The sequence below is a fragment of the Camelina sativa genome, chromosome 5 (genome assembly GCF_030686135.1).
Source record: "Camelina sativa cultivar CO46 ecotype springtype chromosome 5, ASM3068613v1".
NCBI lineage: Eukaryota > Viridiplantae > Streptophyta > Magnoliopsida > Brassicales > Brassicaceae > Camelina > Camelina sativa.
In genome coordinates, this window is record NC_141884.1 from 34,897,100 (window position 1) to 34,915,491 (window position 18,392).

The 18,392-nt window shown below is 34.0% G+C and overlaps 3 protein-coding genes across 6 annotated transcripts; 2 read left to right on the forward strand and 1 right to left on the reverse strand.

Annotated features, from left to right (window-relative positions):
- Positions 1–37: 37 nt before the first annotated feature.
- LOC104787743 (meiosis-specific protein ASY1-like) lies at positions 38–4,760 on the reverse strand. Of its 4 annotated transcripts, none has more exons than XM_010513363.3 (22): positions 4,599–4,727; positions 4,430–4,486; positions 4,099–4,195; positions 3,910–3,978; positions 3,728–3,820; positions 3,421–3,541; positions 3,254–3,323; positions 3,112–3,153; positions 2,644–2,772; positions 2,448–2,561; positions 2,310–2,352; positions 2,188–2,223; positions 1,964–2,091; positions 1,842–1,854; positions 1,643–1,710; positions 1,440–1,541; positions 1,186–1,336; positions 1,021–1,097; positions 892–952; positions 674–819; positions 478–588; positions 38–368 (listed from the first exon to the last, which is right to left on the reverse strand). In XM_010513363.3, exons 1-22 carry the CDS (start codon positions 4,599–4,601, stop codon positions 315–317), a joined length of 1,785 nt encoding a protein of 594 aa, XP_010511665.1. In that variant the 5' UTR covers positions 4,602–4,727; the 3' UTR covers positions 38–314. The 4 variants fall into 4 exon arrangements, with proteins under 4 accessions (XP_010511665.1, XP_010511664.1, XP_087307204.1 ...); XM_010513362.3 differs by having other exon boundaries at positions 1,440–1,544; XM_087451078.1 differs by lacking the exon at positions 1,842–1,854 and having other exon boundaries at positions 1,957–2,091; positions 4,599–4,760.
- Positions 4,761–7,584: 2,824 nt separating this feature from the next.
- LOC104787744 (putative F-box protein At1g67390) lies at positions 7,585–9,868 on the forward strand. The gene is made up of 4 exons (XM_010513365.2): positions 7,585–7,946; positions 8,402–9,031; positions 9,118–9,291; positions 9,380–9,868. The coding sequence occupies exons 1-4, from the start codon at positions 7,644–7,646 to the stop codon at positions 9,671–9,673; spliced, it is 1,401 nt and encodes a 466-aa protein (XP_010511667.2). The 5' UTR covers positions 7,585–7,643; the 3' UTR covers positions 9,674–9,868.
- Positions 9,869–14,438: 4,570 nt separating this feature from the next.
- LOC104789670 (putative F-box protein At1g67390) lies at positions 14,439–16,903 on the forward strand. The gene is made up of 4 exons (XM_010515331.2): positions 14,439–14,783; positions 15,435–16,055; positions 16,152–16,325; positions 16,445–16,903. The coding sequence occupies exons 1-4, from the start codon at positions 14,496–14,498 to the stop codon at positions 16,751–16,753; spliced, it is 1,392 nt and encodes a 463-aa protein (XP_010513633.2). The 5' UTR covers positions 14,439–14,495; the 3' UTR covers positions 16,754–16,903.
- Positions 16,904–18,392: the final 1,489 nt, after the last annotated feature.

Here is an 18,392-nt window from a genome sequence, read left to right on the forward strand (position 1 = left end):
AAATGTAGGTCGATTTCTTACTTACTTCCATAAGAAATAAAAAAATGTAGATCACTGGATAATTAATTACTAAAGGGTTTACTTTGTTTATATGACACCAACAAAGTTGTTGGAGTTTGTTTTTTTACCTTTGCAACCTTTAAGATACTAAAGTACTTAAGAAAACAAGCGTGATAATATTCTCAAACGCATAGTGGTAAATAAAGCAAGAAAAGCGAGTGTATCAGGAGGAGGTTATGGAGTAGATAGATAATATCATATAAACCACTGAGGAGGTGGTTGGTTGACGTGTCTGATAGAGAGAGGTGGTATCTTCAATTAGCCTGAGATTTCTGGCGCTTGGAGGATTGTAGAATTGGCTCTCTCACCTTGACAATCACAGATCACAAGAACCGAAAAAAATAGGCTTATGTCAGTTTCAGAATTATAACTTAAGTTGAAAACATAGAGAGAGTAATGTGGTGTAGTGTAATATACCATGCTGGTCTTCCTGCAACGCTTGTCTTGTGAGGCTTGGCTACAGTTAGCAGGCTCGGCTTCTTTAGCATCCCCTCCGTTTACTGCAAAGCTCTCCCTCGATACCGCAGGCTGAGTGAGAGCCACGATTACCAAATTAGCAAAGAGTCTCAAACAAATAGGATATGTCTATCACTCGGTGGTGATTTCATTCTACCTGTGCCTTGTTGCTAATAGGAGTGTTCCCTGCTTTAGAGATAGTCTGTTCGCTTAGAACTGAGCCATTCGGCTGCATCCCAGATCTTCCTTTCGTACGTGTGAAGTCTGATCCTATGGAGTGGATACCTCCACACGTAGATACATCTGTTTGTTTCAAATATGTAAGATAGATAAACCAGCTTAAAAGTTGTGTGCAAAGTGCGAACAGGAGTGTACCTGCGGTTCCTTTGGCCAATATGCCGTTGGTCTTGTCAATAGGTTCGTTATCATCCACGTCCTGTGAAAGCATTCACGTTATAAAGCTGCTCCATGGATTTTTCAATTCTAGTTCTCAAGTATTATTACCATATCATCTGTGGCAAGAACCTTTCTGACTTCATATAGCTTCTTCTCAGTCAGACTAGAATGAATCACACGTTTCCCTATTTATAAACATTGCATCAATGAGGAAACAATAACACAACAACCAACAAAACTTAACAGAGAAGGGTCTGAATGGAGGTAGCAAACCTAGCCTGCGGTTGCTAGAAGCTTCCACGTAGCCCTCTTGGGTCATCCTGTCCATTAATTTACGAACTGCATTCTGATTGGCTTCACCATCCAGCATGTTGTGAAGCTTCGTAATAGTCACATATTTCATCGGAAGAGAATGATATAGAGCCTGACATAAAAACCATGAGTCAATCATGGACCTCAGGACCATCTTTATTTCTATCCTTTGTGCAGGTGTATCAAACACAGAGTATGAAATTAGAGTCTCTTACTTTCATGTACAAGTAGTCTTCAGGAGCTACAGGTTTCCCCTTCTTTGGAGCAATTTCATCATCAGCTTCATCTTTCACAAAGGTGAATTCACTCTCTGGTGTCTGCTGATATTTTGGGTAAGTAATAAATTATTATCAAAAAGCAAAGAGAAAATCATAACCAAATGAAATCAGGTCAGTAGGATTTAGGATAAAACTATCACCTTCTTAGTGTACGTGTCTTTCCCAGTTTTCGAAAGAACACCTTCTTGCACGAGCTGATCCATGATTTCTGAAAGTCAGAATGTGACCAGTTAGTGTAGGAAGACAAACTCTGAAGTTAACAGCAGATAGCTATCAGCAAACTGTATTATTCATCATCATAAGATTATGCTTCAAGTGTGTTTTTGACTAGTGGTTTACCTTCACATAGAACCTGAAATCATAGAAAGAAAGTGGCTTAGATTTAAGAAACGGCAGAAACTAAATATGTAAAAGCTCAGTTACACTTTTTAAGGTGAGAATCAATAGGAACAACTCATTACTATGGAGATATCTGGGAAGTTTGCTAGAATATCTGTGAGCTCCAGAGTATTAAGATGACGGGAGTTGATCCAGTCCTTCACCCTTGCCAACTGCTGTTCATTTTCAGCCGGATCCTGTGTGTTATCATCTTGAAGCATTTCACAGATAGGTGAAAATTAGAAGAAGCTCGTCTAATTCCATGTAATATAGTTTTTGGTGCCTAAATAGTTATAGAATAATTCACCTTCATCGACCTCTCCATCATCATCATCTTGTTTCTCTGTTCGATTATCAAGTTTATGCAGGTTAGTGAATAATTAATAGACTGGCATAAACAAACTAGGATTTGTTAGTCGTCATCATTACCTACTGGCACCACAATGAATTGATTCTCTTGTGTTTGACTGATCTGGAAACAACAATGAACATAACAGTTTAGGCACAGCAACGTGTAAAGCACCGAGGAAGTAAAAAGAAGATGAGCAAATAAAAGACTTCTTCAACCTCGCTATCTGAATCAGAAGGCTGTTCATCATGTACAGAATCATGTCCAATACTCTTGCCCTCATCTTGCATATCATCATTTTCATCCTCACAAGGATCGAGCACGCTCTTCACCTGCACAGATCATCCACAATGAATTGACATCAAAAGACAAGAAATATGTCAAGCGAGTAGCATCATTCTTCAATCACATTACCTTTAGCGTTAAGACAAGATGTTTGCTGTTAACATTCCCAATTTCCATTCTTAGAGGATTCTTTGTCCATACATACTGAGCTTCTTCTTCTGTACAGCCTCTGAAGAAAGGTGGCTCGTAATCTGGTGGCTGTTAAAAGGTTCAAATTACAGATGTCAGTCTTTCTTGTGGGCATTTAACTTTGGCAGAGTAGAGGAAAGTGAGATAAGGTGAATGGTATAGAAATTATTCCAAAAGATAGCAAGAACTTGTATGCAAACCCAATAACTTCAAAGCTACTCTGCCTATGTTATAAGTGTGTAGAACCAATCAGTAAATAGGAAATTGACAAGCACAAAATCAGAATGCTGACTGACAAGCACACATGTTAACCTAGAAGTCAGAACTATTACACAAAAGAAGCTCTACTCAAGCTGCATTGAGATCATAACAATGTCACCAGAGAATTTAGTAAGGTGGTAACCATACCGTCACATCATCGTAGTACAGAAGCTTCATCACTATGGTGCGCTGTAACAGAAGCAAAAAAGTGGTAATTCTCAGTAATCAGCAAATTTGGAAACTGACGTAAATGGAATAATCCTGAAGAGTAGTTACAAATATTCATAACCTCATCTGGCATTTTGTCAAGAGTCCTCATCAGCTGGACTAGTGTACGAACCATTTTGCAAGCTGAACTCCTGATTTCAGTACAGCCATGAAAAATAGTAAAGCATGTTACAGAAGATAAAACCAGATAGACCTCAAAGTAGGAAAGAAGTATCTCAAACAGTGCACCTCATTTGATTTGGGGTAATGTCAGCAGTGGAGTTAAATGTTCCTCCATTTTTCTTACTTCCAGTACGATTGATATTCATCATGACATTTTGGCTGTCAGAATCCGAATAGCTGAAAGAAACTGCAGTTACACAAACTCTTCATCAACCATTTATGGATGCTACATTCATTTATATAGAGCATTGAACCGTAAAAACGATTTAGCAAAAAAGCACATCAATCAAAGTATACACCAATTAATCAGAGAGGCATGAGGTATCAAATTAACTTTCATCAGAAGCTAAGCAATCAACTCGCCAAAACTTACAAGCGTATTCCTCAATCATCGGACCATCAACTGTTTCACATATGCAGAACATGAGCGTCTTCAAATATTTCCTCTGAAGCGCATCGTAGACTCCTAGATTCCATGATAAGAAACAAAAATCACCAAAGATGAACCAATTGAAACGAAGCGTTGAATGCTAAAATCGTTTAAGTATAATAAACCTTTCTCCATCCAGTCAATTAACCGGCGTGATTCAGCATCCATAGGCATTAGCTTCTTAATCTTCATATCTACAAAATCATCCGCCAAAAGAAAATTAGTTTCTATATTTACAGAAATCGAAATTTAAACTGGATTTCTTAAGATCCCAAAGCCAGAGAGTTCTAGAAACTTCCAGATTAGCGTCTCACCTAAAGCAGGAACCGATTTATCGTTGAAATACTTCTCAGGAAAGAGTCCTCTGATGTAACTTATGTTGAAGATAGCAATACGAAGCAGATTCCGAGTCTATTTCAACAAAACGAGAACCAAAACAAAGACGTCAGTGTACAAAACGTAGAAACAGTTCACAATTCCTCAGATTAAGCAAAAAAAAACAGTCACAGAGAGCAGATTAAGAGCTCGATATGTTAGATTCAGATCAAAATCTGCGAAAATCATCAGGAAGGAACTAGAAATTTGCACTTATCGTTTAAGAAACAAAAACTCAAAAGCTCGATGATCGGCGTAGGCGTAGCTTACCAGAAGAAGCGAGTCCTGCTCAGTAATCTCTGCTTCCTTCAGCTTCTGAATCACAACCTGAGGTAGAAACAAACGCAACACTGAACTCAGATTTAAGAAAACTAAAGCGAGACGAAGAGAAGAACGCTCGCGGAGAGGAGAAATTGATGATCGGAGAACTTCAGCTCACCATCTTCGCAGAGGTCTGGAAACGAAGAACGTGGTTCGTAGTCGCAGTAGTAATCTCAGAGAGAAGAAGAGAAATTTTCAAAAATTAAATTTCGAAAAATGGAGAGAAATTGTAGTGTGAGAGTCTCTTTGGGTTGGGAGCTTATTTGAAGTTTATAGAAATGGAGAAAAACATTTAGGGGCAACAGTAGTAATTCGGTGGTGAAAGCAGGGGCATTATCGACTAATTCCTTAACGTTGCGAAGATATTTTTGGGCAACGTTGGTATTTGGTGAATATAGTAGGGGTAATATCGTCTAACGACTTATTATAGACTGTAGTCACGTACAAGCGCTACCAAAAAGTTCGTTGCTCTTAGTGGACCCTACCTCTATTTTTAATTTCTATTATAATTAATTTTGGATTTAAAAATAGTACAGAAAATGAAAAATGTTACAGCCCGGCCCAGTCCATGAATTGTTATTGGGTTTAGTCCAGTTACTAGAATCCAAAGAAGTTGAAGTTGAACCATTGAGAGAGATTTGCAGTGTTTAAGTTTTCTTTAAGTTCAAACTTCAAACAATGTTTTGTTAGATGATAAAACAATATGAGCTTAAAAAAATGTATGTGTTATATACTTAAATTTATATTAAAATGAAGATTTTGTTTATTTTCATTTGAACTTAATAAAGAGAAAGTTACCATAGCTTATTTTTACATGATATAGTTCCCCAAATCCATTACTACCTTTTTGATAAATCAACCACATAATAATGTAGTTAGAAAGCTTCAAAACTCGTTACAATAGAGAATAATAATTAAGAGAATGGTTGGTTAGTTGAAGTTCATAGGTAAAATAGGGGCAATACTTGGAAATTGGAATTACTAACTTGGACTCTGTGTTGGTCAGGATCCTAGCGACTATGAGCATAGAAATGTTGTCAAAAAGAATTTTCTAACAAAAAATTTTGACAAAGAAAGTTTCCGCCGAAAAAATTTTACAAAACTTTTCTAAGGTTAATTTTAATAAGATTTTCATAAGGCTTTTATAAAGTTTTTACAAGGTTTTAAACGATTTAAAATTATTTATAAGACATTTATAAAGTTTATATAAGTGGAAACATTATAAAAACTTATGAAAAACTTTATAAAAATCTTATAAAAATATTATAAAAATATTATAAAAATCTTATAAAATTCTTATAAAAATCTTAGAAATTTTTTATAAAAACCTTATAAAAACTTTGCAAATGGCTTATAAAAATCCTATAAAAACTTTATAAAAATTTTATAAAAACTTTGTAAACACTTTTATAAGATATAAATTTCAGAATATTTGGCGGAAATTTTTTTTCAATTTTTGGCAGAAATTTTTTTATTTTGGCAGGAAATTTATAAAAGATATTAAATAATTTTTGTTTTTTTGGAAGGTTATAAACCGTCACAATGGTCATCTGGAGGGCTGCTCAATCATTCATTACGCCCACCTGTGTCAAGACAGTGTGCTCGAAACTTATTCTTGAGAAACAAACCAAAGCTATTGCACTTTCAAACCGTCATGGACACGGTACGGGAACCAATCCGCTTCAGTTGTCTCCAAACATATTCTCCCATCCAAGGCTCAAAACACTGTTCCTATATCGATACGATTTAAAAACTGCACACGCATTTACAACTGCTATAATCTCAAGATTCTCAAACTTGAGAACATCTATGCTGAGGTTGATGTGTTCAACAGAATTATTGCATCGTGCCCTTCTCTCAAGGTTTTGGTGCTACACCATGTCATGTGGCTCAACAAAAAGGCTTGCTTGAAGATTCACATCAACAACCTTAAGCTCTTGCATGTGTCTTGCATTGATGTTGATTGCATTGAGGTGTATGCGCTTCTTCTAGATATTTTCTCGATTTATTGTATTCATTTTCCTAGGGGATCTAACTTCTTCATCAAGGCCCCAAGACTTTTGCTCAATAATGGTGCTATAGACTTGGCGGAATTCAACATGCGCTACAACATTTCACGTCAAGCTCGGGTACAAGTACAAGCAATTGTATTATAAATCTATTTTGATTTAAAAATAGTGCAGAAGATGAAAAATGTTACAGCCCGGCGCAGTCCATGAATTGTTATTCCATGAATTGTTATTGGGTTTAGTCCAGTTACTAGAATCCAAAGAAGTTGAAGTTGAACCATTGCAGAGATTTGCAGTGTTTAATTTTTATTTAAGTTCAAACTTCAAACAAAGTTTTGTTAGATGATAAACCAATATGAGCTTAAAAAAATGTATGTGTTGTATACTTAAATTTATATTAAAATGAAGATTTTGTTTATTTTCATTTGAACTTAATAAAGAGAAAGTTACCATAGCTTATTTTTACATGATATAGTTCCCCAAATCCATTACTACCTTTTTGATAAATCAACCACATAATAATGTAATTAGAAAGCTTCAAAACTCGTTACAATAGAGAATAATAATTAAGAGAATGGTTGGTTAGTTGAAGTTCATAGGTAAAAATAGGGGCACTACTTGGAAATTGGAATTACTAACTTGGTAATTTGGTTTATATATGCTATTAAATCTGGTGAAATGGAAAGAAATCTTAAAATATAAAATAGAGAATAATAATTAAGGTAAGTACTGGAATACTTTATTTTATTTTATTTTTCTTTGGGTGTGAATATATAACTGAAATTTATTAGCTGTAAACCAAAAAAAATAAAAATTGTAATTAAATACTTTTTTTTTACAGAAATTAAATAATTGATTTATTTTTATTTTGAATAGAAACCATATTTTACCTTGTAAGTCATAATGAAAGCAATAATTGTAAATTTCTTTCCATCTTTATTAAATGATTTATTAATTGTCATAGTCAAAAGAGAGTAAATAATTTTTCTTGAATAATAAAAAGAAAGAACATTCCAATTAGGGTTATACTAGTAAAACAACCAAACACCATCCAAATACATTTGTTGTCTATATAATCTTCTTAACCTCTTCACGAATCAAACAACATCTATAACATCTTCACCTCTCTTTTCATATACACAAGTTAAAAAAAAATGAGTCTCTTCCCTCTCTCTATTATGAAAGGCTCTCAATTTCATCATCAACCCAAACCCATGAACGCATCACTATCGTCGGATGAAAGAGGCAAACGGATCCTCATCGATCCTGACCGGATCAGCAAACTCCCAGACAAGGTGTTGGTCAAGATCCTAGCGACTATGAGCACAGAAGATGTCATCAAGACAAGTGCGTTGTCTAAACGTTGGAAGAGTGTATGGAAGCAGGTGCCTTTCCTCCACTTCGATATGCTCGTTGACATAAACAAGACACCTCTGGCTCCGGAATCTATAACCCAGGTTTTTCTCTAATTTTTAGCGTCTTCTCTTTTAAGAGTTGTTAATCTGTTACCCGGAAATGTTTTTTTTTTTTAATCTATCTCGATTCGCTTTAAGCTTATATGAATGATGGTTGAATTGATGATTGCATTACAAATATACACTTGTTTATACAATAGCTCATATATGTGTGGTTATGTGCTTAATACGGTTTATCTTAAATTCCCACAACAATAACGGCATTTCGATTATTTTAATGAAGAGCATAGGTTAGGTTGTGAATGCATTATTTAATAGCTAATGAAAATCTAGGCCAAAAAATCTCTTGCCTTACTCTCATAGTGTACATGATATTATTATTATTATCTTTCAATTTAATTGTATTTAACAATTGATAAAACTAAAGCCATTTTATGTTTATTAATTAGTGAGACTTAAGCACAAGATATTAAATAATTGTTTTATTTTTTTGGAAGGTTATAAACCGTCACAATGGTAAGTTGGAGGGCTGCTCAATCATTCATTACGCCCAACTATGTCAAGACAGTTTGCTGGGAACTGACAGTGTGCTGGAAACTTGGATCGAATTACTTACTCTTAAGAAACAAACCAAAGCTATCGCACTTTCCAACCGTCATGGAAACGGTACGGAAACCAATCGGCTTCTGTTGTCTGTAAACCTATTCTCCCATCCAAAGCTCAAAACAGTGTTCCTATATCGATACAATTTAAAAACTGCAAATGCCTTCAACAACTGCTATAACCTCAAGATTCTCAAACTTGAGAAAATCTATGCTGAGGTTAATGTGTTCAACAGAATTATTGCATCGTGCCCTTCTCTCAAGGTTTTGGTGCTCCACCGTGTCGTGTGGCGCATTAAGAAGGCTTGCTTGAAGATTCACAGCAACAGCCTTAAGCTCTTGCATGTGTCTTGCACTGGTGTTGATTCCATTGAGGTGTATGCGCTTCTTCTAGATATTTTCTCGATTTATTGCACTGCTAGGGAATCTAACTTCGTCATCAAGTCCCCAAGACTTTTGCTCAATAATGGCCCTTTAGACTTGGCGGAATTTAACATGCGCTACAACATTTCACGTCAAGCTCAGGTACGTACAAGTACAAGCAATTGTATTATATATCTATTTTAATTATATATGTTGTTTGACATGTTAAATTATTGTATATATCGAAGGAGAGAAAATGCATTGCGCATGAGTTCGTGATTAGTAGAGATGCTAACTATTTGAAGCGGCTTAGATCTTTGTCGGTGTTCGTGAATCTAATGAATTCGAAACAAGTTGAGCTGTTTCGTCAGATATTGGTAGCATGGAATGGAATTCTTGGGAACCTCAATATATTATTTGAGGTACGTTTATTTTTATCACTTTTCTTTAATTAGTGTCTATTAATTATATCCAACACACGTTAATGTATATGTTCTTGTATATATGTAGGAAGAAGGTGAATCTTCCATTGGTGGAACACAGAATAAAAAGTGGGAGGAGGGAAAAGTGTTTCCCAATGCTGATTTCCGTGTGGAAACTGTGTCCATGCTTAATTTCAGCGGTTCGAATAAGGCTCAGTTTGCATTAGCTTCACGGTTTATAACGCAAGGGACCGTAACGAAGAAGATGATGTTCATGACGTCTTCGTTTCCTAAAGAGGTGAAGTTAAATACAGAAGCGGCAGTCGCTAAACTAATGAAACTTCCAAAGGGTAACGAGAATCTCAATTTTGGATACTTCTGATGAAATTGGGTTCGAATCTAGAAGGATATTATAATATCTCTTGTCATGTGTGACAAAATCTGTTGTGATTTTTCAGAAACTTTAATATGTTGTTTTTTTTTTAGGGCAATGACTTATATCAAACTTGTTTTTTTATCTCTCCCATTAGATCGATATTTGAAATAAATAAAATGAAAAAAAAGTTATCTCTTTAAATTTGGGTTTCCTTATGTGAACTTGTCTAAATGTAATTAAAGTGACAACAAGAATTTGATTGGTAAGAAAGAGAGAAGGGAGAAGGAATTAGGCAAGGGGGAGCCTGATGGAGAGTGAGTGGAGATACTCATAGGATTCTAGGTCGAGCATGCATTTGCATGAACATTATTGTACTGTTGACACTAGCAACAACAAATGGATATTCATATGCGGCTCTTTTGCCTCCATTCAACAGACGCTGAAACGAAGTCTACATATGTGTGAAGTTTTGGGCCTCAATCTATTCTCGAAATCTGAAAGTATGCTTCTTATTGATAGCATCTTGGCTAAGTACTAATCATCAAGCCCAACAACAACTACAAAGAAAAGGGAAAAATCGTAATATAAAGAGCAACAAGGGTTACGTTTTGACTATAAAAGGCCAGGGAAGCTTAGTAGTGCACAAGAAAAAGTGAGTCGTCGTATCCTTTAGTTACGCAGGGTGTTTCAACGGAAGTACAGAGACGAGAGAGTCGAACCAGAGACAAGAGAGAAAGAAGAAGTTCGTATCTTTACGACTTTACCTTTAGGTTTTGCTTTATCTTTGTTATTATCTCTTCGTAATTACATATGGCAGCATATGTTTAATCCAACTTATTATCATCTCTCTTAGTGTACTTCCAAGAAAAACATGAGTTATAACTCCCTCTCTACATTTCTCAAGCCCTTTCGATTTCATCCCCATCCAAACCCATGAATAAACGCATCACTATCGTGGGATGCAAGAGACAAGAAAATTGTCGTCGATATGGTGGAGGACCGGATCAGTAAACTCCGAGACAATCTGTTGATCATGATCCTAAAGGATATGGTCATAGAAGATATCGTCAAGACAAGTGTGTTGTCTAAACGATGGAAAAATGTATGAAAAGATGTACCCTACCTTTTCTTTGATATGCAAAAAGCTATTGTAACCAACATGGAACTTTCGGTCGCTCATTCTCATCTTGTTTCCAAAACAATAACAAATGTTGATTTCTCTCTATTTTTTTTCAAAATTTTATCTATATTCACTACAAGAAAATTACTAGAAGACGTCGGTTTCTTAACATCGGTTCTCAAACCGACATGAAAACCAAATAAAGGAAGGAATTTAACGTCGTTTAATAAACTGACGTTAGTTTTAAGTTTAACTAATCAATAATAATATTAATAAAATTACGATAGAGTGTTTATCTTCTTCTTCCTTACAAAATCAAAATCGGAGATCTCTTTTCATAATCTGAAAATCGGAGAACGCTTAATTTTTTCTTAGCTTGCTCTTCGATTGCGATGAAATTGATCATCATCCCTATCACGAGGTTTAAGATCCAACATCGAAGGAACAAATCTCACTCAAATTCGAGGTTTTCGTTCTCTATCTCCGACGGCTTTTTTTGATAGCTTGTGATCGATGATTTGTATTCGTATGGTACATTTTTTTCGAATTTTGTTTTGTTTCTGAATAAGTAGTTCAATTCTAACAGTGCTTTTAGGTTTCGTTTCAGGATTTGATGGATTCGTGAAACATTTGGGGCTAGGGTTCTTCAGCGGCGAATCCCAAATTTTTGAATTCATAACATGAGTAAGTCTTTTGATTTGAAACAGAGCATTCAATTCAACATTTACTGATTTATATTTCCAATTTCAGTGTAGAAAGATGAATAATGCATAGTTGTTTTCGAGTTGATTCCTATATGTTGTCGTGTTTTACTCAAACTGTTGACATAGCTATGAATAATGGATATTATGGCTTTTTGCAAGTACAAATTACTAAATACCACATATTTGAAGTACTTGGTATTGATTGTCAAAGTTCTTTGCAATTTTTTAATATGTGTTTCTAGGTGAGTGTGGAAAATCGTATATAACAACACAACTCTGTTAGAATGAGGAGAGTCAGAGACATAGAACAAGTTTGTTGATCTGTCTATTGCATTACGAGGGAGATCTAATGGAAGCTAGTCTCCAATAAAGCAAGAATTTGTAGGGTTAGTCGTCTGTTCCTTTTATATGTTGTATTATGAGTTTGAGGTTTAGTTTTAAAGTTTCAGATGTGTTCATTGTTTTGCAAGCCTTAGTAAAAGTTTTCCACTTACATTATGTGTTTCTTTAACACTCTATACTTTATTCCTTTTATTTTTTTTCCAGATTTCTCTATCAGTCCAAAGAAAAGTCTGAAACTTGAAAGTGTTGTTCCAAGTAAGGCTCATTTTCTTATCGAGTATCTCCAGTGCTTCTTCTGGAAATATGTAAACAACTCTCTCCATTCTCAAACTTTAAAAATGATTCTTCCGATGGTCTATTTTTCAGCCTCCTTGTGACAATCCTAATGGATACGAGCTTGCCTGAGAACGTTCGACCCCTATCCATAGTTCTATAAGGTAAAGTGTTTCATTCATTCATTCATTAATTTCTCCCATTTAGCTCCAGTACACTGGTAATTTGTTAGCACTGTTAAGTAATCTTTGTGTTTGTCTTTCTTGGGATTGCTATAGAACTTATACACTGCATTCTGTCGCCAGTTTTGCAAGTATTCTTGCATTTATGATTTCGTTGTCTAGAGCCTTTTCATCCATAGTGTTTGAACTTTCTTTTATTAAATCATGAGAGAAGAAAACTGAGAAAGAAAGAGGTTAATGATGTTGGATATACATGATGCAGGTAGAAAGCATTGTGTTGAATTTCTAATGTGGTCAGCTGATGTGGAGTTTCTAATCCGATTACAGTCGTATCATATCAATGTCCTCGGGTCCCAATGACAAGTGAAGTCACCAGAGAATGTGGAAAGCTGCAAAGAAATGGGGAGAGACAATAGAGCAAACATTGATAACATATGCTATTGATGCTATTAGAGAGTATAGGTTTACTACAGTAATAAACATCTCTTGTATTTGTTATAACTTATAAGATTGTATCCATGCTACTAGGAAATTTTATACAGAGTTACATTCCATATAAAACGATATCATGTTCGAATATCTGACTTTTATATAGATCAATATTTTTAATGAATTTTTATTTATAATTGTCATGTATTAAATAAATTGGAATATAATATAATCAAATAATCACTGCACATACGTCGGTTGCATGAGTGACACTAATTAAAGTCACAATAAAACTGACGTTAAATTTATGAAAACGACGCAAATATTCTAACGTTAAACTAAACGTCAGTTCTATAACCGAAGTTATTAATTTTAGCGTCGGGTCATGAGAAGTCGGTTTCCAAACCGACGCCAATATATTGGAGTCATTAGACAACCGACATTAACCATGATTATAAATGACGTAACTTACCGTGTTTTTTGTAGTGATTGTTGTTTGACCATATAGTACTAATGGTTGAATTGATGATTACATTTTGATTTGTAGAGAAAGTCATTTTGGAATCAAATACACTTGTATATATACTAATATACAATATGAAAATCTTAGGCAAACAACAATCTCAAATAATCCATGATGGAAAAGACAACAAAAAAAAATGGGATAGGTGTTTTTATATGGGTTTTTATCTTTAACTCATGCAACAAAAAATGATAATAACAACGGTTTTTCGTGCTCAATTTTTTTTTTTATCAGTATATTTGAAAAGATGAGTATAAATTGTAGATGCATTATTATAAGATCTAATAAAAATCTAATAATACAATCGCTTGCCTGATTCAAATAGTTAATTACATGATATTATTGATATATGTATATATATTTTTTAGATTATTGAATTTATCAAATGATGATAACAATTGAGGTCAAAAAAAAAAAGTGATGATAACAATTGCTTCACAATCAAATCTTTTTTTATTTATCGAAACCACTAGAAGTTTACTTTTCTTTAAAGTTATAAAGAATCACAATGATCATCTAGTTAGCTGCATAATCAAATATGATTATAGCCAATATCACCAATGTCACAACGGTGTAATCGAAACTTGGATTCGATTACATACTTACTCTTCAGAAACATACGATGATACGAGGGCTCTCTCACTTTCAAACCTTCATGTTAATTGTAGGGTGGGTCAATATGCTTTTATTGTCCCCTAAAACATTCTCCCATCCAAATCTTGAATTACTCTTCCTATGTCTATACGATTTAAAAACCCTACATGTATTCCACCGATGGCATAATCTCATAATTCTCAAATTTGACAAAATCTCTACTATTATCATAAAGGGATCTCTGTTTAATGCCTATGCGATGCTTTTTCGTTTATACTTAAGCCTAATTACATCTTAAACCAAGTAAAATCCTAATAACGAAGAAGAATTATTTTGCAATCAAAAAGTTGGTTTAGTAACGTCTTTATTTTGTTTTTTTTTTTTTTTGACAAGTCTTTATTTTGGTTTTTCCATATTTTGTTATCATATTTCTTTTTTTTTTTAAGTTTGACCAAAAAAAGATTTTCTTCTATAAATAATAAGGAATGCATTAATTTGTTAATTTATTTCCAGTTTTATAAATAAAAACTTTTAAAAAATCAATTAGGTTTTTATTACCAAAAAAAATTCCACCCATATATTTTGGCTACTTGTAATCCTTGTTATCACATATTTTTAATCCAACCCACATCATCTCTCTAAGTGTACTTCAAAGTAAAACATGAGTTGCTTCCCTCTCTCAATTCTAAAGACCTTTCACATTCATCGTCCATCCAAATCCAAGAATAAGGTGGAGGACCGGATCAGTGAACTCCCAGATGATGTGTTGGCCATGATCCTAAACAAACTGGTCACAGAAGATGTCATCAAGACAAGTGTGTTGTCTAAACGATGGAAGAATGTATGGACAAAGGTTCCATACCTCGTCTTTGATATGCAAAATGCTATCGTAACCAACATGGAAAATCTGACCGATCATTCTCATCGTGTTGCCAAAGAAATAACAAAGGTTATTTTCTCTCTATTTTCCAGTATTCTCTCTCTATTGTTGTTTGACCATGGTACTGATGGTTAAATTGATGATTACATTTTTGTTCGTAATACACTTGTATATTTATACAATACGAAAAACTTAGACAACTAGAGCCAAGCAACAATCTCAGATAATCCATGATGGAAAAGACAACAAAAAGTTTACTCTATGATTTTTTTTTCTACGACTTTTGTAAAAAACCACAATAAATTTTCTTATTACAAAAGTTCAAACATGTTTATCTTTAGGTGAAGTGTTTTTATATGGGGTTTTATCTTAAAATGTTGTGATAACAACGGTTTTTCGCACCATTTTTTTTTTTTTTTTGAGCATTGATCAATAGATTTGAAAAGATGAGCATAGATTGGAGATGCATTATTATAAGATTTAATGAAAATCTAATAATACAATCTCTTGGTGGATTCATATAGTTAATTACATGATATTATATATATATATATATATATAGTTTAATGAATTTAACAAGTGATGATAACTGTAGCTTCATATTCAAATCTTTAATGTGTATATATATATATATATGTGTGTGTGTGTACTGACGACTTATATTTTTGTATTTGTGTATAGTTGTTTTATTAAAACCACTATAATCTTGTTTTCTTATAGGTTATAAACAATCACGATGATCATCTGGTGGGCTGCACAATCAAACATGAGTATCACCAATGTCACAACGGTGTGCTGGAAACGTGGATTCGATTACTTACCCTTCAGAAACATACCAGGATTCTCTCACTTTCAAACCTTCATGTTCATGGTAGGGGATTCAATCAGCTCTACTTGCCCCCAAATATATTCTCCCATCCATATCTCTCATCACTCTTTCTATGTCTATACGAGTTAAAAACCGCATATGCCTTCAACCGATGTTATAACCTCATGATTCTCAAACTTGAAAAAATCTCTATTGAGGTTGACGTGTTAAACACAATTATTGCATCGTGCCCCTCTCTCAAGGTGCTGGTGCTTGATGTCATGTGGGATAACGGGAGGGCTTGCCTGAAGATTCGTAACAATAACCTAAAGCTCTTGCATGTGGCTTGCTCTAATGTTGATGGTATTGAGGTGTATGCACCTCTTCTGGATATTTTCTCCATTGACTACCGTTTTGATGGGAAATGTGACATCGTCTTCAATGCCCCTAGACTTTTGTTTACTATAAAATATGGGTCTATAAACAAGGGGAGATTTAAAACCATGACCTATAATATTTCATGTAAAGCTCGGGTAAGTACAAGCATTTGCACTATATTTATGTATATATATATATATATATCATTTATATATTGTTTGACATGTTTAACTTGTTTATATGAATTGAAGGAGATAGAAAATCTTGGGGACAAGTTCTTGGTGGGTAGAGATGCTAACTTTTTTCAGCAGCATAAATATTTGGCGGTGTCCGTGGATGTAATGAATTGGAAAGAAGTTGAGATGTTGCGAAATGTTTTAGTCGCATGGAATGGAACAATGTTAGGTCTCTTTATATTATTTAAGGTACGAACATTTTATGCTTCAATTTTAGTTAGATTTGATGTTTTATTTCCGTCAACACTTATGCCTGATTAGGAGGTATCAAATCCAAAGCATGTTTATGTATGTTATTGTATATATAGGTTAAGAATGTTTCTAAGGAAGAAGGTGAGTCTTCCATTGGTGGAACACAAGAGAAAAACTGGGAGGAAAACTTATTTCCCAATGCTGATTTTCGCGTGGAAGCTGTGTGGATGTATCATTTCCGCGGTACGAATAATAAACAATTTGCATTAGCTTCGCGTTTTATAACGCAAGGGACCGTGACGAAGAAGATGATGTTCATGACGCATTCGGTTACTGAAAAGGTGAAGTTAGATATAGAAGCAGCAGTCGCCGAACTAAAGAAACTTCCAAAGGGTAACGAAAATCTCGATATTGAATGCTTATGATGGTTTGAATCTAGTCCTATGTGACAAAATCTTGTCTTTTGATAAAAACATAAATCATGTTGTTTTCTTCTTCCTTTCTATAGTTCCATTTTCTGTTGCCTGTTAAGTTTAAATGAAAAAATAAAATACAATTTGATATGTTCAAATTAATCTCTGGAGCTACTCTCTCAAATTAAGAGATTACTGCAGTACTTAGGGGTCGAATTCTACAATAACTCAAATCTACACAATAAATTATAGAGTTTTATAATTATGCTAAACAGATTAATTTGAATTGAAATAACAATGCAAAATATTAAATAAAAGCTGTTGTAAATTCAGAAGATCAAAAAGCTAGGCTTAGGGAATTTCTCAGGAAATTACAAATTATTAAATCAACAAATAAATAGGATTCAAGCAATTAAGAACAGATCTAAAACTCTAAACACTTTTGTAAATTAAATCAGTTCTCCCTGCAAATAATATATAAATTTAAAATCAGAAAATCCAAATCTCTTTGTAAAATTCTAGGTTAAAAATCAGGTTTAGATTGTTCACAAAATTATTAAATCAAATCTCTTTGCAAGAAATAATTTTGCTCATCAAAAGGTTTGATCAGGAAAACAATTATATTCTCATATCAGTTTATTTTCCTAAAGTATTAATTCTAGGTGATCAATCAAGAATTAATATGAAGAACAACCTAAGATGAAGATCTAGATAGATAATGAATCCTAAATAAACAGATATAATAATTCATAAAAACCCTATGAAAAACCCTGAACCTAACAAGCAAACTACTCAGACATATTCGATGAAGAACAAAACGTAATTCTGAATAATAAGCAATAGATATTAAAAGAGTAAGAAGGAGTTTAGAAATTCTTCTCTCAAAGAGTTCAGATCTCTCTCCAATAGCTCTCAAAAATCTTTCAGGATTGCAGGAAAAATAAAACTTGATAGAATACAACTTCATGGTTTGGAAAACCTAAAAATACTATTTATATGTCCTAAAACACGTCTGAGACTTGTGTTGCAAATATGGAAGACTTTGGGCTAAATTGTAAATCTTCCAATTTTTGGCTCTCTCGTTGGTTTTGACTGGATGTCGATCGATGCTCCTTTCAGTGTCGATCGACACTGGTCAGTTGATCAGACTCCAAATTGACTTCTTTGAGTAAATGCTCCAAAACGATCCAAATTGCTCCATTTTGCTCCTTTCATGCCAAAATCCTATAAAACCTGTAAAGACTCAAAAACATCCTAGAAAACAAATCAAAAGACTCTAAAAGACTCCTTATATCATGGTTAAAAATCACAAAAACCATGATATATCAACTCCCCCAGACTTAGTCTTTGCTTGCCCTCAAACAAAACATAAGCTTAGACATGTGAAAGAGGTTTGAAAACAGGGAACTCACTCAACTGCATGATGATTCTTATTCACACTCTTCATTTACCTGACTCAAGAACTTACTTCTTATACTTAACCATGATAAGCATCAACATTCCTTACTCAAATCCCACAATCCTTTGGAATCTCTGAAATCTCCATTGTCATCTCATTAGTCAATATTAAAGCACAAATAAGGTGAATTCTTACCTTAAGTGTATTGATCAGTGGCATATAGACTCTCTTCAGGCCAAGATATTCTTCATA